We start from the raw sequence: 20,163 nt of genomic DNA, 5'->3' as shown, positions 1-20,163 counted from the left end.
CATTTAAATGAAAATAGAACAATGTGTAATTACGTAATCTTTATTAAAAAAAAAAGTTTAAAAAGTTGGACTTCTGCGTTGCTAGTCACACCGATTGTAGTGCATTATCTTAAAATGTTTCAAAAACAATAATCTGCTCATGAATAGCAAACATCTTATAAAGTTTAGATACGGTGACATGACAACGGGATAAAAATGTAGGGATTTATTTTAGATGCCAAATTCTAAAATCATGCTGAATTAATGTTAGCTTTATATGGTCAGAAGTATTTAAAAATAATAGGGGCTAACCATTGTATAAAGATTACCATCATGCCAAATGCATACAAGTCTCAACACAGAATCTGAGTGAACATCACATTTTAGGATAGAACGCATCCTTCCCATAAAACATTGTGCAACAGTTGATCTGACCTTAAAATATATATATTTTTTAACTAAAAGACTAAAGCCATTTGAAATGCACATACCGTGTCAGAAACACAACATTAAAGTGCACTTAAAATTATACAAATCCAAAAAGTCTATTTCAAAGAAAGAAAAAAAAGTTATCTACAGTTGTGTATAAAAATGAAAAAAAAAAAAGATTTAACCCTTTTCAGTATTTAATTTTTTACAACTGCAAAGGTGATACAGGACTTTCTATACACATATACTGTCACAGGGTAGTATAACCCTGCAGTAGCAAAGAGGGAGTAGGGACAACGCTCAGAGATGCAGGTTTAAAAACAGTGAATTAAGACTGCGTATTCATCCAAAACATACAAGGAAAGCTACGTCCATTTTGATTGAGGCCTTTTGACATAGGTAGAAAGTTTAAGGTACCACAAATCAGTCGATTCCAAGGAACACTCAGAGCCAGATCGGAGGTGGGTAAAGATGAGGTTGAGGCAACACACAGCTCCCTGCCTCTCCTTTAGCCAGCCGCTGTAGGTCTGTAGAGTCTGGAGAATCTAAGGCACCTCAGAACCCTGATAGATGATTTGGCTTGTGTTGACCTCTAGTTCCCCTCTTCCATATGCCTGTCATCATCATGTGCTCCAGGAAGAACAGCTTGTAGTGATTCCAGCGGCGACCGGCCCACGTGACATGACGTGTTGCAGCGTGCCTCACCCTCCGGCCTGTACAGTCAGTTCACCATGCAGTACAAACAAAACACTCCCCACTTATTGAGGACAACAGAGAATTAAAGCTCAACTGTGTAACAGACAGACCTGGATAACAGCTTGTAAACCTAAAGTAGGGACATTGACAAACACAACCACTTCTGCACAGAGAAACACACTCCCCCCACCATGTCATTGACATGTACAGCAAAGCATTGAGATCAAGGTGTAATCTGTCCTTTCAGACGCCAGCCCCCCCCATGTCCACGTCTCCTCCCATCACACTGCAGACCTAGGAGGGGCCCAGGAGGACACATGCATAGTAGTGAACTAGAGCTCAAAAAAGGATTGGTCTAGACGACCCCATCCTTATCTGTTTACATTAAGAACATGTGTGGGACCCATAAGACTTAGGCCAGACTTAAAGGGAAGGTAGTACTCAACTGCTTGTCTCTGGAACATCACACGCAGATGGCATAGTATTGTACTGCACTGCAGTAACCATGTGGGTTGGTAAGGTAGATACCAAATCTCTTTAAAACATGAAAAAATGATAAGAGCTATGGTCTCAGGTAAAATAAAATACATATAAAAAATAAAAAAGTGCTTGAATCAGTCTTGAGTCTCCGTCACTTTTTCTTGCAGACTGATTTGCAAGTCAGTAGAAAAACAAAACAAAAAGCAGTCTTCAATTTTGGGTCCAAAAACAGGAAATGTGTGGAGTTATCACTTGGGCACCAGCCCACGGGATTGAGGGTATAAAGGATGTCCTGGGCTGGAGGGGCTGTATGGAGAGCTGGGGGTGCGAGAGGTAGGGGTGCCAGTCTTCTTACCCGTTTTAGGTCGGCTGGTTGGAAGAGAAGATAACGTTATTTTTGGGGCGGGGGGGGGGGGGGGGCAGCGATGTGGAAACATCATCGGATGGCTTCTAAATTTGCTTATGACTATTGCTTTATAAACCCTGTGGTATCGAGTAGACCTGTGACACTAAACAGGCAGAAACCCTCCCTACTGAAATAACTAAAGGACAAAACCCAGAATGGCATTGGAGGGAAGTGACCATTTTACGGCTCCTGACCAATTGTGCTATTTTTTTGCGGCGAGCGTAACTTTTTTTTGTACATAATGTTGATTATGTACATCATTTCTTGACAGAAAAGAGCTTCTGGACATCAGGACAGCGATCACTAACCTCGATTTCGACAAAGATTTCTACTTCAATGAGTCGGAGGTGAAAGACATGGATTATCGCAGACCAGGCCCAAATCCCCAACACTTAAAGGAGGAGGAGACGGCGCTATAGGAGGCCAGCGCGCAGGAGGAGGAGACTACGTCAGAGAACAGATAGGTCACCTCTACCCACTGGAGAATAAACTGGATGAGACTTATCAACGGGACCTAAAGAACTGTAATATCCTATGTTTCTCAGAGTTGTAGCTGAACAAGGGCAATATAAATCTTGGCAGGACAGAATGGTGACGTCAGGGAAAATCGGGGGGGGGGGGGGGGGGGGGTCTCTTTCTTAACTGGTGTGCAATCTCTTATATATAAAAAAAAAATATATATATATATATATATATCGAGGTTCTACTCAGCCGAGTTAGAATACCCCATGAGGAGCCGTAGACTAGTGACGTATGGGTTGACTCATAACTCGCAGTCCCCGTGGTTATATCTGCGGGGCGGACTGGTTTAGGGTCATGAAATAGTGTGGATGAGGGAAGGGTGGATGAGAAAACAATACACTTCCAGAAATGCATAATTCATATCCATGTCCTACATTGAGGTTTTTCTTCCATTATTTTAGGCTGCCTGGTATTAGTGCGTAAGCCTAATCTTTAGGGCCTAAGTGTACGTGCAAATAGCCTTCACACCAATCGCTTTTAGATACAGACAGAAAACATTCACTTCAATCCATGGAGGCAAAAAGGACAATGTCGGAGTTGAATTCAATAAGCGAAAAGCTGTGAAATGAAGAGTTGGGAGGGGGGGGGGGGGGAAGGGAGGGCCAGAAAAGTCATGTTTGGGAAAGATCAGGTGACGTGGTTTTAAGATGATTAAGCAGTGTTATGTTGTTATGTGTGATGATTGTGAGGCGATATACAGATTCGATAATCACTATACAGAGACTTCAAATAGGCTTATGGCATGTCAAGGGAACTGTAGCCTTCTGTTTAGATGGGTTGAATGGAAACAGAAATCTGGACACTTACTGTAGGTATATAAAACCACTCACGTAGCCTTAATAATAAAGAACTACTGCAGAATTAAGCATTACTTCTTACAGCAAAATTATTACTTGGAAACAGGAGTAGAAATATTTGATTTCTTTCCTTCAGCATCTTGAGAGAATGCGAATGCTCAGTTAGGGACCGTCTGTAGAGGTGCCATCTTTATCAGCATCATAAAAGCCCTCCAACGAACCATCAAACTGGCAAAACGTAAATATAGGACCAAGATAGAATCCTACTACACCGACTCGGACGCTCAGAGGTGGCAGGGCTTGCAAACTATCATGGATTACAAAGGGAAACCCAGCCGCGAGCTGTCCAGTGACGCGAGTTTACCAGACGAGCTAAATACCTCGCTTTGAGGCAACCAACACTGAGGCAAGCAACAAAGCACCAGCTGTTCCGGACAACTGTGTGATCACTCTCTCCGTAGCCGATGGGAGGAAGACCTTTAAACACGTTAAACATTCACAAGGCTACAGGGCCAGCCGGATTACCAGAACTCCGAATGCACTGACCAGCTGGCAAGTGTCTTCACTGACATTTTCAACATCGCCCTGACTCAGTCTGTAATAGTTACATGTTTCAAGCAGACCACCAGAGTCTCTGTGCACAAGAAAGCCAAGGTAACATGTCTAAATGACTAACATGTCTAAATGACTACATAGCACTCACATCTCTAGCCATGAAAAGCTTTGAAAGGCTGGTTATGGCTCACACCCTGGACCCACTCCAATTCGCATTCCACCCCAACAGATCCATAGATGATACAATCTCGATTGCACTCCACACTTCCATTTCCCTTCTGGACAAAAAGGAACACGTTAGAATGCTGTTCATTGAAGGCTGAGCTGTAGTCAACACCATTGTCCATTACTCTCCAAGCTCAGCACTAGCTAAGGACCCTGGGATTAAAACACCTAATCACTAAGGAATTATCATGGTCCACACACACACACACCAACAGTTGTCAGGAGTCTGAAAAGATTTGGCATGTGCCCTCTGCAAGTGGGCCTTCCAAGTGGCGCAGCAGTGCTTGAGGCTTCACTACAGCCCCGGGTTCGATCCCAGGCTGTGTCACAGTCGGCCATCACCGGGAGACCCATGAGACGGCGCACAATTTTCCCAGCATTGTCCGGGTTAGGGGAGGGTTTGGCCGGCCGGGATTGTCTTGTACCATCTCGCTCTAGCGACTCCTTGTGGCAGAGCCGTGCGCCTGCAAGCTGACTACGATCGCCAGCTGTACGCCGTTTCCTCTGACACATTGGTGTGGCTGAAGAAATAAAAGCTGAAACAAATCATTCTCTGCTATTATGCCGACATTTCACATTCTTAAAATAAAGTGATGACCCTAACTGACCTAAAACAGGACATTTTTACAAGGATTAAATGTCAGGAATTGTGAAAAACTGAGTTTAAATGTATTTGGCTAAGGTGTATGTAAACTTGTGACTTCAACTGTACGTCAGAATGCTGTTCATTGACTATAGCTCAGCATTCAACACCATAGTACCCTCCAAGCTCATCATTAAGCTCGAGGCCCTGGGTCTGAACCCCGCCCTGTGCAACTGGGTCCTGGACTTCCTGACAAGCCGCCCCCAGGTGGTGAAGGTAGGAAACTACACCTCAATTTCACTGATCCTCAACACAGGGGCCCCACAAGGGTGGGTGCTCCGTCCACTCCGGTACTCCCTGTTCACCCATGACTACATGGCCATGCACGCCTCCAACTCAATCATCAAGTTTGCAGATGACAAAAGTAGAAGGCCTGATTACCAACAATGATGAGGGTAGTGAGGTCTGCACAATGCATCACCGGGGGCAAACTACCTGCGCTCCAGGACACCTACACCACCCGATGTCACAGAAAGGCAAAAAAGAGGACAACAACCACCCGAGCCACGGCCTGTTCACCCCACTATCATCCAGAAGGCGAGGTCACTACAGGTGCATCACGGCCTGTTCACCCCACTATCATCCAGAAGGCGAGGTCACTACAGGTGCATCACGGCCTGTTCACCCCGCTATCATCCAGAAGGCGAGGTCACTACAGGTGCATCACGGCCTGTTCACCCCGCTATCATCCAGAAGGCGAGGTCACTACAGGTGCATCACGGCCTGTTCACCCCGCTATCATCCAGAAGGCGAGGTCAGTACAGGTGCATCACGGCCTGTTCACCCCGCTATCATCCAGAAGGCGAGGTCAGTACAGGTGCATCACGGCCTGTTCACCCCGCTATCATCCAGAAGGCGAGGTCAGTACAGGTGCATCACGGCCTGTTCACCCCGCTATCATCCAGAAGGCGAGGTCACTACAGGTGCATCACGGCCTGTTCACCCCGCTATCATCCAGAAGGCGAGGTCAGTACAGGTGCATCACGGCCTGTTCACCCCGCTATCATCCAGAAGGCGAGGTCAGTACAGGTGCATCACGGCCTGTTCACCCCGCTATCATCCAGAAGGCGAGGTCAGTACAGGTGCATCACTGCCTGTTCACCCCGCTATCATCCAGAAGGCGAGGTCAGTACAGGTGCATCACTGCCTGTTCACCCCGCTATCATCCAGAAGGCGAGGTCAGTACAGGTGCATCACTGCCTGTTCACCCCGCTATCATCCAGAAGGCGAGGTCAGTACAGGTGCATCACTGCCTGTTCACCCCGCTATCATCCAGAAGGCGAGGTCAGTACAGGTGCATCACTGCCTGTTCACCCCGCTATCATCCAGAAGGCGAGGTCAGTACAGGTGCATCACTACCTGTTCACCCCGCTATCATCCAGAAGGCGAGGTCAGTACAGGTGCATCACTACCTGTTCACCCCGCTATCATCCAGAAGGCGAGGTCAGTACAGGTGCATCACTACCTGTTCACCCCGCTATCATCCAGAAGGCGAGGTCAGTACAGGTGCATCACTACCTGTTCACCCCTCTATCATCCAGAAGGCGAGGTCAGTACAGGTGCATCACTACCTGTTCACCCCGCTATCATCCAGAAGGCGAGGTCAGTACAGGTGCATCACTACCTGTTCACCCCGCTATCATCCAGAAGGCGAGGTCAGTACAGGTGCATCACTACCTGTTCACCCCGCTATCATCCAGAAGGCGAGGTCAGTACAGGTGCATCACTACCTGTTCACCCCGCTATCATCCAGAAGGCGAGGTCAGTACAGGTGCATCACTACCTGTTCACCCCTCTATCATCCAGAAGGCGAGGTCAGTACAGGTGCATCACTACCTGTTCACCCCACTATCATCCAGAAGGCGAGGTCAGTACAGGTGCATCACTGCCTGTTCACCCCGCTATCATCCAGAAGGCGAGGTCAGTACAGGTGCATCACTACCTGTTCACCCCGCTATCATCCAGAAGGCGAGGTCAGTACAGGTGCATCACTACCTGTTCACCCCGCTATCATCCAGAAGGCGAGGTCAGTACAGGTGCATCACTGTCTGTTCACCCCTCTATCATCCAGAAGGCGAGGTCAGTACAGGTGCATCACTACCTGTTCACCCCGCTATCATCCAGAAGGCGAGGTCAGTACAGGTGCATCACTGCCTGTTCACCCCGCTATCATCCAGAAGGCGAGGTCAGTACAGGTGCATCACTACCTGTTCACCCCGCTATCATCCAGAAGGCGAGGTCAGTACAGGTGCATCACTACCTGTTCACCCCTCTATCATCCAGAAGGAGAGGTCAGTACAGGTGCATCACTGCCTGTTCACCCCGCTATCATCCAGAAGGCGAGGTCAGTACAGGTGCATCACTACCTGTTCACCCCGCTATCATCCAGAAGGCGAGGTCGGTACAGGTGCATCAAAGCTGGGACAGAGAGACTGAATAACAGCTTCCATCAAGGTCATCAGACTTAAATATCCATCACTAGCCGGCTACCACTCGGTTACTCAACCCTGCACCTTTGAGACTGCTGCCCTATATACATAGACATGGAATCACTGGCCACTTCAATAATGTTTACATACTGCTTTGCTCATCTCATATGTATATACTGTATTGTATTCTACTGTATTTTAGTCAATGCCACTCCGACATTGCTCATCCTAATATTTATATATTTCTTTATTCTATTTTACATTTGTGTATTGTTAGATACTACTGCACTGTTGGAGCTAGGAACACAAGCATTTCACTACACAACAATAACACTTGCTAAGAATGTGTGTATGTGACCAATAAAGTTTGATTTGAATAGTTAGTCCGGGTAGTTATTTGGTTATCTGCATTAACCCTTTCTGCACCAACTCTTTTGACTCATCACATACGATGCGGTTACTGTTTATTATCTATCCTGTTGCCTAGTCACTTTATTCATAGTTGTATGTACACTACATCAGTAAAAGTATGTAGACACCTCTCATTCCAAAACCATTCATATTAATGCACAGAATAAATATTGAATGTCATTGTATGCTGTAGCATTAAGATTTCACTTCACTGGAACTAAGGGGCCTGAACCATGAAAAACAGCCCCGGACCATTATTCCTCCACCAAACTTTACAGTTGGAACTATGCATTGGGGCAGGTAGTGTTCTCCTGGCATTAGCCAAACCCAGATTTGTTCATCGGACTGCCATATGGGGAAGGGTGATTCATCACGCCAGAGAACGCGTTTCCACTGCTCCAGAGTCCAATGGCGGTGAGCTTTACACCACTCCAGCCGACGCTTGGCATTGCACATGGTTATCTTAGGCTTGTGTGCGGCTGCTCGGCCATGGAAAACAATTTCATAAAGCTCTCGACAAACAGTTCTTGTGCAGACGTTGCTTCCAGAGGCAGTTTGGAACTCAGTGGTGAGTGTTGCACTCGGCGGTACTGTTCTTTGAGCTTGTGTTGCTTACCACTTTGCGGCAGAGCCGTTGTTGCTCCTAGACCTTTCTACTTCACAGCACTTAGTTCACGGGGGCAGTCTAACAGAAATTTGACAAACTGACTTGTTGGAAAGGTGGCATCCTATGACAGTGCCACGTTGAACGTCACTGAGATCTTCAGTAATGCCATTCTACTGCCAATGTTTGTCTATGGAGATTGCATGGCGGTGTGCTCGATTTTATACACCTGTCAGCAACAGGGGTGTGGCTGAAATAGCCAAATCCACTAATTTGAAGGGGTGTCCACATACTTTTGTATATATAGTGTACATATCTACCTCAAATATCTTGTACATCCACTCAGTACTGGTACCCCGTGTATATAGCCAAGTGATCATTAGTCATTGTGTAGTTATTCCTTATGTTATTTTTCTATTTACACCCCCCCCCCTTGTAAGCATTTCACTTTTAGTCTACACTTGTTGTTTTTCAAAGCCTGTGACAAATACAAATTTGATGATTTGTACGGAATGGGACAGAGCCTTACCCAGACTTTGGTTTTTTGACTGCCCCAGTGCTGGTGGTCTGGGTGGGTCCGAGGCTGCTGTGGAACCCGGAGGCATCCACCTGGATTGCATCCTCTTCCCGCAGAGCATCCTCCAACGCTGCTGCTACCGTGGGCGCTATGACCGGCTCCTCATACTCCTTAGTGGTCCGAGCAGGCAGGTCCATCTCCAGCATCAGGATATTCTCAGCCTGGTGAAACAGACAGAGGGGGGGGGGGCTGCTACCACTCAGAGGCCGAGGTGTGAGTCACAGTCAACAGGGACAGAGAGAGGGGAGAAGACAGAGGGACAGAGAGAGGGGAGAAGACAGAGGGACAGAGAGAGGGGAGAAGACAGAGGGACAGAGAGAGGGGAGAAGACAGAGGGACAGAGAGAGGGGAGAAGACAGAGGGACAGAGAGAGGGGAGAAGACAGAGGGACAGAGAGAGGGGAGAAGACAGAGGGACAGAGAGAGGGGAGAAGACAGAGGGACAGAGAGAGGGGAGAAGACAGAGGGACAGAGAGAGGGGAGAAGACAGAGGGACAGAGAGAGGGGAGAAGACAGAGGGACAGAGAGAGGGGAGAAGACAGAGGGACAGAGAGAGGGGAGAAGACAGAGGGACAGAGAGAGGGGAGAAGACAGAGGGACAGAGAGAGGGGAGAAGACAGAGGGACAGAGAGAGGGGAGAAGACAGAGGGACAGAGAGGAGGGAGAAGACAGAGGGACAGAGACCAGAGGGATGGACAGGGAGGAGAGGGACAGAGACCAGAGGGATGGACAGGGAGGAGAGGGACAGAGAGCAGAGGGATGGACAGGGAGGAGAGGGACAGAGAGCAGAGGGAGGGGAGAGGGACAGAGAGCAGAGGGAGGGGCAGAGGGACAGAGAGCAGAGGGAGGGGCAGAGGCACAGAGAGAGGAGAGAAGACAGAGGGACAGAGACCAGAGGGATGGACAGAGGGACAGAGAGCAGAGGGAGGGACAGAGAGCAGAGGGAGGGACAGAGAGCAGAGGGAGGGACAGAGAGCAGAGGGAGGGACAGAGAGCAGAGGGAGGGACAGAGAGCAGAGGGAGGGACAGAGAGCAGAGGGAGGGACAGAGAGCAGAGGGAGGGACAGAGAGCAGAGGGAGGGACAGAGAGCAGAGGGAGGGACAGAGAGCAGAGGGAGGGACAGAGAGCAGAGGGAGGGACAGAGAGCAGAGAGCAGAGGGAGGGGAGAGGGAGGGGAGAGCAGAGGGAGGGGAGAGGGAGGGGAGAGCAGAGGGAGGGGAGAGGGAGGGGAGAGCAGAGGGAGGGGAGAGCAGAGGGAGGGCAGAGCAGAGGGAGGGCAGAGGGAGGGGAGAGCAGAGGGAGGGGAGAGGGAGGGGAGAGCAGAGGGAGGGGAGAGGGAGGGGAGAGCAGAGGGAGGGGAGAGCAGAGGGAGGGGAGAGGGAGGGGAGAGGGAGGGGAGAGCAGAGGGAGGGGAGAGGGAGGGGAGAGAGGGGAGAGGGAGGGGAGAGCAGAGGGAGGGGAGAGGGAGGGGAGAGCAGAGGGAGGGGAGAGGGAGGGGAGAGCAGAGGGAGGGGAGAGGGAGGGGAGAGCAGAGGGAGGGGAGAGGGAGGGGAGAGCAGAGGGAGGGGAGAGGGAGGGGAGAGCAGAGGGAGGGGAGAGGGAGGGGAGAGCAGAGGGAGGGGAGAGGGAGGGGAGAGCAGAGGGAGGGGAGAGGGAGGGGAGAGCAGAGGGAGGGGAGAGGGAGGGGAGAGCAGAGGGAGAGCAGAGGGGAGAGCAGAGGGAGGGGAGAGCAGAGGGAGGGGAGAGCAGAGGGAGGGGAGAGGGAGGGGAGAGCAGAGGGAGGGGAGAGGGAGGGGAGAGCAGAGGGAGGGGAGAGGGAGGGGAGAGGGAGGGGAGAGCAGAGGGAGGGGAGAGGGAGGGGAGAGCAGAGGGAGGGGAGAGGGAGGGGAGAGCAGAGGGAGGGGAGAGGGAGGGGAGAGCAGAGGGAGGGGAGAGCAGAGGGAGGGGAGAGCAGAGGGAGGGGAGAGCAGAGGGAGGGGAGAGCAGAGGGAGGGGAGAGCAGAGGGAGGGGAGAGCAGAGGGAGGGGAGAGCAGAGGGAGGGGAGAGCAGAGGGAGGGGAGAGCAGAGGGAGGGGAGAGCAGAGGGAGGGGAGAGCAGAGGGAGGAGAGAGCAGAGGGAGGGGAGAGGGAGGGGAGAGCAGAGGGAGGGGAGAGGGAGGGGAGAGCAGAGGGAGGGGAGAGGAAGGGGAGAGCAGAGGGAGGGGAGAGCAGAGGGAGAGCAGAGGGAGGGGAGAGCAGAGGGAGAGCAGAGGGAGGGGAGAGCAGAGGGAGGGGAGAGCAGAGGGAGGGGAGAGCAGAGGGAGGGGAGAGCAGAGGGAGGGGAGAGCAGAGGGAGGGGAGAGCAGAGGGAGGGGAGAGCAGAGGGAGGGGAGAGCAGAGGGAGGGGAGAGCAGAGGGAGGGGAGAGCAGAGGGAGGGGAGAGCAGAGGGAGGGGAGAGCAGAGGGAGGGGAGAGCAGAGGGAGGGGAGAGCAGAGGGAGGGGAGAGCAGAGGGAGGGGAGAGCAGAGGGAGGGGAGAGGGAGGAGAGAGCAGAGGGAGGGGAGAGGGAGGGGAGAGCAGAGGGAGGGGAGAGGGAGGGGAGAGCAGAGGGAGGGGAGAGGGAGGGGAGAGCAGAGGGAGGGGAGAGGGAGGGGAGAGCAGAGGGAGGGGAGAGCAGAGGGAGGGGAGAGCAGAGGGAGGGGAGAGGGAGGGGAGAGCAGAGGGAGGGGAGAGGGAGGGGAGAGCAGAGGGAGGGGAGAGGGAGGGGAGAGCAGAGGGAGGGGACAAGACAGAGGGACAGAGAGCAGAGGCAGGGGAGGGGAGAGGGAGGGACAGAGAGCAGAGGCAGGGGAGGGGAGAGGGAGGGACAGAGAGCAGAGGCAGGGGAGGGGAGAGGGAGGGACAGAGAGCAGAGGGAGGGGGGGGGAGAGGGAGGGACAGAGAGCAGAGGGAGGGGAGGGGAGAGGGAGGGACAGAGAGCAGAGGGAGGGGAGAGGGAGGGACAGAGCGCAGAGGGAGGGGAGAGGGAGGGACAGAGCGCAGAGGGAGGGGAGAGGGAGGGACAGAGCGCAGAGGGAGGGGAGAGGGAGGGACAGAGCGCAGAGGGAGGGGAGAGGGAGGGACAGAGCGCAGAGGGAGAGGGAGGGACAGAGAGCAGAGGGAGGGGAGAGGGAGGGACAGAGCGCAGAGGGAGGGGAGAGGGACAGAGAGAATAAAGAAGATCATACCTTGTATCTGACATCAGCCCTTATCACCATGGAGGTGCGGGAGTGCTGGCTCAGGGGTCTTCTGTAGCCCACCGCTGACACTGGCCTGGTCATCATCTGCTGGTCACTGAGAGAGAGTTATCAAAAAGACAGCCATATCATTTGTTATGAGGGTTATCAAAAAGGCATACAAATTGTATGTGTTCCTTCCTACACAAGGGATTTGCCAACCACTTAGGTCAAACCCTGTACATGTATGCATTATTGCAGCATGTTCTGTACGCATATTTGACCATGTGTATATCTAACTACTACTGCATAATTCATTTGCACATACTTCTCTATGCGTGTGATGGGACGCATCTTCCAGTGGTCGTCCTCCTCGTCCAAGAACGCCCTGTTCACAAGCTTATTCTTCTCCTCCACGGGGATGAAGTTCTCAATGATGAGATGCCTGGCAGACAGAATAACAAGGTCACCTCTTAACGGCCTGAGGATACTAACATTGATAACAGGAGGATGCCTAGGCAGTCATGGGGGGGGGGGGGGGGGAGGGGGGGAACCGCAGTATAATACCTAATCTAGAACAACTCTCCATGTTCCTTCCTGATATTCAAGGCCAAATCCAGGTCAAAGCTAAATCACTCATGTTTATTCCAGGAATGTGCTCATTGTCAGAGGGGAACAACCAAAATAGACTACATTGATCTTTTTATATATATATATATGTATATGTGTGTGTATATATGTGTGTGTATATATGTGTGTGTATATATGTGTGTGTGTATATATGTGTGTGTATGTATGTATGTATGTATGTATGTATGTATGTATGTGTGTGTGTGTGTGTGTGTGTGTGTGTGTGTGTGTGTGTGTGTGTGTGTGTGTGTGAGAAATGAGAGATGTGTGCTGGTTGGTGGCCTGGCAGGGTCCATACTTGAGTTTGAGATCCCTGGTCAACTCATTCTGGGTCTGCTCCAGCTCCTGTCTCTCCTTGCTGTGCAACTCCTGGACCTCATAGATCTCAGTTTTCACTGCCTGTAGCTTCGCAAAAAGCTGAGGGGAGAAAAATCAGAGGTATAATGAGGCAGAGAGCACAAGAGGAGAAGAAAACACCATGGTTTCAGTGTAACAAACAAACGTACCAAGCGCCAAGGAAACCTGAGCACATTGTGCATGCCACAATCGCCTTTTAACTCTAGTAAACTGACAACATAAAGGACACTTTTCTATGGAATCAAATGCACTATTTTGATACAGTTCCTCATCGACCTTTTTCAGCTTCTTTGTCTTGACGTCTACTTCCTGTTGTAGAGAGCTGTATGTCTCCTTCAACTCCAGGGTCTCCTCGTCACGATTCTCCACCTGCTGTTGCATCTCCCTCTCTCTGCGTTTCTACACACACACACACGTCCTCTCAGTAAGAAGGGCAAGGATGTGTAATCCCACAAAGAACACTACTCACATAAATAATTGAACTCTTCCCATCAGATGGCAAATCAATTCTATTAAGTGTTCAATTCTCTCCATTAATAAAAGTCAATCCATACATATTACCTGTTCAGCGATTTCCTGTCTCTTCTGTTCGAGGATCCTTTGTTGTTCATTGGTGTGGTCCACGATGTTCTTCCCGCCCATCAGAAGCTTACTCTCCATCGCCTGGGAGAGGACACAAGAGGTGTGAGGGAAACACACAAAATAGCAGTCAAAAGTTTGGACACACCTACTCATTCAAGGGTTTTTGTTATTTAAAACTATTTTCTACATTGTAGAATAATAGTGAAGACATTAAAACATGGAATCGTGTAGTAAACAAAAAAAAGTTTTTAAAAAAGTAAAAAAAGTGTTAAACACATTCTGCAAAGTAGCCACCCTTTGCCTTGATGACAGCTTTGCACACACTGCATTCTCTCAACCAGTTTCACCTGGAATGCTTTTCCAACAGCCTTGAAGGAGTTCCCACATATGCTGAGCACTTCTTGGCTGCTTTTCCTTTACTCTGTGGTCAAACTCATCCCAAAGCATCTCAATTGGGTTGAGGTCAGGTGATTGTGAAGGCCAGGTCATCTGATGCAGCACTCCATCACTCTCCTTCTTGGTCATATAGCCATTACGCAGCCTGGATGCATGTTGGGTATTTGTCCTGTTGAAAAACAAATGATAGTGGGACTAAGCGCGAACCAGATGGGATGGCGTATCGCTGCAGAATGCTGTGGTAGCCATGCTGGTTAAGTGTGCCTTGAATTCTAAATAAATCACAGACAGTGTCACCAGCAAAGCACCCCCCCCACCATCACACCTCCTCCTCCTCCTCCATGCTTTGCGGTGAGAACCACACAAGCGGAGATCATCCGTTCACCTACTCTGCATCTCACAAAGACACGGCAGTTGGAACCAAAAATCTCAAATTTGGACTCATCAGACCAAAGGACAGATTTCCACTAGTCTAATGTCCATTGCTCGTGTTTCTTGGCCCAAGCAAGTCTCTTATTATTATTTGGTTTCTTTGCAGAAATTCGACCATGAAGGCCTGATTCACGCAGTCTCCTCTGAACAGTTGATGTTGAGATGTGTCTGTTACGAGAACTGTGAAGCATTTATGCAATTTCTGAGGCTGGTAACTCTAATGAACTTATCCTCTGCAGCAGAGGCAACTCTGGGTCTTCCTTTCCTGTGGTGGTCCTCATGAGAGCCAGCTTCATCATAGCGCTTGATGATTTTTGCGACTGCACTTGAAGAAACTTTTAAAGTTCTTGAAATTGTCCACATTGACTGACCTTCATATCTTAAAGTAATGATGGAATGTCATATCTCTTTGCTTATTTGAGCTGTTCTTGCCATAATATGGACTTGGTCTTTTACCAAATAGGGCTATCATCTGTATACCACCCCTACCATGTCACAACACAACTGATTGACTCAAACGCATTAAGGCAAGAAATTCCACAAATTAACTTTTAAGAAGGCACACCTGTTAATTAAAATGCATTCCAGGTGCCTACCTCATGAAGCTGGTTGAGAGAATGCCAAGAGTGTGCAAAGCTGTCATCAAGGCAAAGGGTGGCTACTTTGAATATCATTTTTATTTAATTTGTTTAAAACTTCTTTGGTTACTACATGATTCTATAGTTGAGGTCTCCACTATTATTCTACAAAGTAGAAAATAGTACAAATAAAGAAAAACCCTTGAATGAGTAGATGTGTCCAAACTTTTGCCGGGTACTGTATAGAATGAAAAAGAGAATGTTGGGGTGAAAAGGACCAGAATGTAGTCTCCTCACCTTGACTTTGGCAGTCAGCATCTCGCCTGCCTCCTGCTCCTTTTTCAGGGCGTCCATCTTCCTCTCCTTCTCCATTAGCAGCCTCTGTTTCTCCTCCGCCACCAGACTGTGATCCTCCATGATGGCCTTCCGCTCCCTCTCCAACTTCTCCTGCTGTACACGCCAATAATCTGCACCCACTTTATCAGATGGTTCTACACCATCATCATCCTCCTCAGTCTCTCCATCCTCTGTGTCCTCTTCTAGTTCATCCCCAGCTTCTCCAACCCCCCTCTTCTTCTTCTTCCCTGAGCGTTTCTCTAACTGCTCTTTGAGCCGAGCAATCTCTTCCTGGAACTCCCTGAGCAGAGCATCTTTAGGGTCCTCGTTGACGCGGGGCTTGTTCTTAATGTTCTTGGCCCGGTTTGAGTAGCGTAACGTGGTCAGTGTTTCCTCCACGTTGTAAGAGGCTGGTCCGATGTTAGCCACCATGACTGTGCGGGCATTGCCCCCCAGGGAGTCCTGTAGCAGGCGGGTGAGCTTGGAGTCGCGGTAGGGGATGTGGGTACTCCTGCCGTCCACTAGGGCAGAGATGACATTCCCCAAGGCTGACAGGGACAGGTTAATCTTGGTGGCTTCCTTCAGGCGCTCTCCTTGGGCTCCTGTCTTGGTCTGCCTCTCACTGCCAGCCAGGTCCACCAGGTTCAGTTTGCCCACTCGAATGTGGTTCTCTCCGTCGACGCCCAGCTCGCTGCACTCGATGGTAATGACGAAAATGGCATGTGATCGGGAGCTGTGCTCGTTCATATTGGTGGAGCCCACCGAGCGGTTCTGGTTCCCCACGTTCATGACGTGCTCTATTTCTCGTACGCTCTTAGTGACGAAGGAGGACAGGTCCTTGACGTATACACCTGTATCTGGCCTCTCTTTCAGCTCCAGCCGGCGGGACTGGTCCTTGGACAGCAGGTCCCTGATCTCCTCCTGGTAGATCTCCAGGTACGAGGCCCTCACCAGGTACTGCTGGTTCTGGGAGCGGGAGATGTGTGTGAAGACGTGCTCAAAGGAATTGGGGATTACACCCCTTCTCTCTGGGTCATTGCGCACCCCCTCCATAGTGTAGGTCTTTCCTGTACCTGTCTGGCCGTATGCAAATATGGTCCCATTGAAACCAAGCAAAACGGAGTCTACCAGGGGCCTGAAGGTTTCATCATAGAGATCTACCTGTTTGGAGTTCCAGTCGTACACAGAGTCAAATGTAAAGACCTTGGGGTGTTCGTGGGCTGCAGCCCCCCGGGGGTTTCGCACGGCCACCTGGCCCAGCTTCACATCCACCTGCACCACCCTCTCAAAGTTGGCTGCCCGCTCCTTCTCATTCATGGGTCGACAGCGGACCACCACCTTGACTGACTCTCTGGTCTTAGACATCGTGACGGTCCCCAGACAAATTGGCCTTGTCCCCCTGGCTTGTGTTTCTTTCCTTCAAGTATTGTACAGAGTCAAGAGTTCACAATATCAGAGATGCCAGCATCAGAACCTGTAAAAATGTATATTTTTTTAAACACATATGATTATTTTCAAATAGCTATTGCCAACACGATTAGTTCATGTTTTTTTCTGTGATCATGAAGAACTTTGTGCACTGTGCATCAAACTAGCTTCCTGGCTACAACGTTTTCAGACGGATAGCTAGCAGCTACACTACATGGCTAAGAGTATGTGGACACCTGCTTGTTGAACTTCTCATTCCAAAATCATGGTCATTAATATGGAGTTGGCCTCCACTCTTCTGGGAAGGCTTTCCACCAGATGATGGAACATTGCTGCGAGGATGTGCTTCCATTCAGCCACAACAGCATTAGTGAGGTCAGGCACTGATGTTGGGGGATTAGGCCTGGCTTGCAGTCAGCGTTCCAATTAATTACAAAAGGTGTTCGATGGGGTTGAGGTCAGGGCTCTGTGCAGTTAAGTTCTTCCACACCAATATCAACAAATATTTTCTGTATGGACCTTGCTTTGTGTACAGAGGAATTGTTATTGTGCTGATTTAGCTTCCAGAGGCAGTTTAGAACTTGGTAGTGAGTGTTGCAACTGAGGACAGACTATTATTTAGCTTGTGTGAACTTGTGGCCTACCACTTTGCGGCTGAGCCGTTGTTGCTCCTAAACATTTCCACTTCACAATAACAGCACTTACAGTTGACCGGGGCAGCTCTAGCAGGGCAGAAATTTGACAAAGTGACTTGTTGGATAGGTAGCATCCTATGAAGGTGACACATTGAAAGTCACCGAGCTCTTCAGTAAGGCCAGTCTACTTCAAATGTTTGTCTATGGAGAATGCATGGCTGTGTGCTGGATTTTATACACCAGCCAGCAACGTTTTTAATTTATTTAACTAGGCAAGTCAGTTAAGAAAAAATATATAATTTACAATGACGGCCTACCTCGGCTAAACCTTAACGACACTGGGCAAATTGTGCACTGCCCTATGGGACTCCCAATCACAGTCGGTTGTGATACAGCCTGGAATCAAACCAGGGACACCTCTAGCACTGAGATGCAGTGCCTTAGACAGCTGCGCCCCTCGGGAGCTGAAATAGCTGAATCCACTTATTTAAAGGGGTGTCCACATACTTTTGGCAATGTAGTGTAGTTAGCAAGCTAAAAAACAACACAGCTGGCCGGCGACGTTTAGCTAGCTAGCAGCTTGAGCTTTCAGTTACACTGCTAGCTAACTGGTTAATAAAACTAGGCAAGAACACAACATAGAATTAGGTTAGTTAAACTAGTTACTGTAGTTAACGTTAAGTAATTTCGTTAGCAAAACGTTGAAAAGGCATGAGTTATTGGCACACACAAAGTCATGTTAGCTTGGCAAACTAGCTAGATAGTTATCGGGCAGTGTTCACTAGTGAAAGCGTCGGAATATCTCAACTCTGGTACTTCCGATACTAGCTAGCTAACGTTAGTTGATTGACGGTAACAAGCTAGCTAGCCAGTTCATCGCTGTGCACAGGCAAAATAACAAAATTGTCAAAGACTTTTCGGTTTGCTAATTCTGGCAATTATAGCAACAATAAGATATCTAGCTAACAAATAGCAGATCATGTTCACATCATCCGGAAACAGATTAGAAAATGTGATTTTGCTAACCAGCTCGTTTACAAAGAACCGGGACAGCACCCCAACAACCTCGATCGGACGGCCTAGCAACGGAAAAGAACACATCCTTTCTCAGAAAGGGCAGTAGACAAGACAGTGCAGTTCGATGATGGGAGGCATCTCCTTGTGCAGTTTACGAGAACAAGCACACAATTAAGGTGAAACTCAGTGACATTGTTAACTAGCTATAATGCAAGATCCATGACAACATTAACATTGTCCGCTAGTTACCAGTCAATCCAGTGCTTCCACCCAGTCAGCCATTAGAGCAGCCGTCCTTGCATCCCAGAAAAGTGTCCCGGATGGAGAGGTGCCGGTTATGGCTTTTAACATCGCAGCCAATCGGTGTCTTTGTCCTGTTATGTAACAGCTAAAGACCTCTTCCTCATAATAAATTGGAACAAATGTATCGTACAAAATCGTGTCAATATAACTTGGGACATTTTTATTCCAAAAAATGCATAGAGAAATTGAACATCTAAAAAGTGAGGACATGCATTAATTGGTTTAGGCTACAGACATGTATCACCAGTGAAGCCTGAATCTTTTCCATGTATCTGTACTGTGCACACGCAGGAAGCTCAGTCATCACATTTCAGGGTTAATGCATAAATGCCATGTTCCCAGTCATTTTCATCAAAGAGTAATAATACAACTAGTTAGTAGGTACAAAGCTTCAAAACTGAAAGAAAACATCAGAAACAGTCACAGTAATCATGTTGTACACAAGTATAGTAAACATTTACTCTTGGCCTTATTAGAGCACATTACAAGAATGTATGAGGAAGACTGTCAACCTCCCACTATAACTAGTATCTGCAGGATCCGTTACTGCACTCCTGAGAGGGTTATTTTACACCCTCATCCACCAGGTCCCATTTACGCAGTATTAAAGAAGAAAGGTAAGACAGGGACATTACACTGGAAGTCTTCTCCACCCAGGGTTCAACAGGGTGAACTGAGATTCTGCTAACTTGGGGGTGGCAGGTAGCCTAGTGGTTAGAGCGTTGGGCAAGTAACCCGAAATGTTGCGAGAGCGAATCCGATTGCTGATAAGGTAAAAATCTGTCGTTCTAAACCACCCACGGTTCCTTGGCTGTCATTATGAATTTGTTCTCCCAAAATAAAGGAAACGCTTGAGTAAATGAGGGATACAAAGTATATTGAAAGCAGGCGCTTCCACACAGGTGTGGTGCCTGGGTAATTAACATCTGGTCGTTTATAAATAAATAAAAAAGCTGGGTAGGCCATTGTTTTGGCTACGCCCCCATAGGATGACAATGAGGCAGTGGTTTGATGAAAATGTAAACCATATGCCATGGCTGTCTCAGTCACCAGATCTCAACCCAATTGAACAGTTATGGGAGATTCTGGATCGGTGCCTGAGACGGTGTTTTGTTGATGGTGGTGGAAAACGCTAAATTGGGGAAAAATGGTGCCCTTCAATAGAGTTCCAGACACTTGTAGAATCTATGCCGAGGTGCATTGAAGCTGTTCTGGCTCGTGCCGTATTAAGCCGTCGTTGGTTTTTCAGCAGTTACTTGTTTATAGCTGTGGCTATAAATCAAATAGCATTTTATTGGTCACATACACATGGTTAGCAGATGTTAATGCGAGTGTAGCGAAATGCTTGTGCTTCTAGTTCTAACCATGCAGTAATATCTAACAAGTAATCTAACAATTTCACAACTACCTTATACACACACACACGTGTAAAGAAATGAATAAGAATATGTACATATAAATATATGGGTGAGAGATGGCTGAACAGTAGAGTACAGTATATACATATGAGATGCGTAATGTA

At 48.8% G+C, this 20,163-nt stretch overlaps 1 protein-coding gene across 4 annotated transcripts; it reads right to left on the bottom strand.

Moving 5' to 3' along the window:
* Window positions 1-24: 24 nt before the first annotated feature.
* Window positions 25-18,692, bottom strand: LOC129861284 (kinesin-like protein KIF3B). Of its 4 annotated transcripts, none has more exons than XM_055932565.1 (10): window positions 18,588-18,677; window positions 18,348-18,400; window positions 15,220-16,732; window positions 13,496-13,597; window positions 13,211-13,333; window positions 12,876-12,994; window positions 12,276-12,392; window positions 11,960-12,065; window positions 8,706-8,914; window positions 25-1,953 (listed from the first exon to the last, which is right to left on the bottom strand). In XM_055932565.1, the coding sequence occupies exons 3-10, from the start codon at window positions 16,621-16,623 to the stop codon at window positions 1,833-1,835; spliced, it is 2,301 nt and encodes a 766-aa protein (XP_055788540.1). In that variant the 5' UTR covers window positions 16,624-16,732; window positions 18,348-18,400; window positions 18,588-18,677; the 3' UTR covers window positions 25-1,832. The 4 variants fall into 4 exon arrangements, with proteins under 4 accessions (XP_055788540.1, XP_055788542.1, XP_055788539.1 ...); XM_055932567.1 differs by having other exon boundaries at window positions 15,220-16,675; XM_055932564.1 differs by lacking the exon at window positions 18,348-18,400 and having other exon boundaries at window positions 18,588-18,692.
* Between the last annotated feature and the right edge of the window lie 1,471 nt (window positions 18,693-20,163).

This window comes from Salvelinus fontinalis, chromosome 8, assembly GCF_029448725.1.
Source record: "Salvelinus fontinalis isolate EN_2023a chromosome 8, ASM2944872v1, whole genome shotgun sequence".
Taxonomy (NCBI): domain Eukaryota; kingdom Metazoa; phylum Chordata; class Actinopteri; order Salmoniformes; family Salmonidae; genus Salvelinus; species Salvelinus fontinalis.
This window is presented reverse-complemented; position numbering and strand designations above follow the sequence as displayed.

Coding starts and splice junctions, on each gene's coding strand:
- LOC129861284 (XM_055932564.1), bottom strand. CDS start 16,623: ATGTCTAAGACCAGAGAGTCAGTCAAGGTGGTGGTCCGCTGTCGACCC. Junction 12,995..13,210: donor AGACAAAGAAGCTGAAAAAG/GTCGATGAGGAA, acceptor TTCTCCCCTCAG/CTTTTTGCGAAGCTACAGGC. Junction 1,954..8,705: donor GTCAAAAAACCAAAGTCTGG/GTAAGGCTCTGT, acceptor TCTTCCAACCAG/CCGACCTAAAACGGGTAAGA.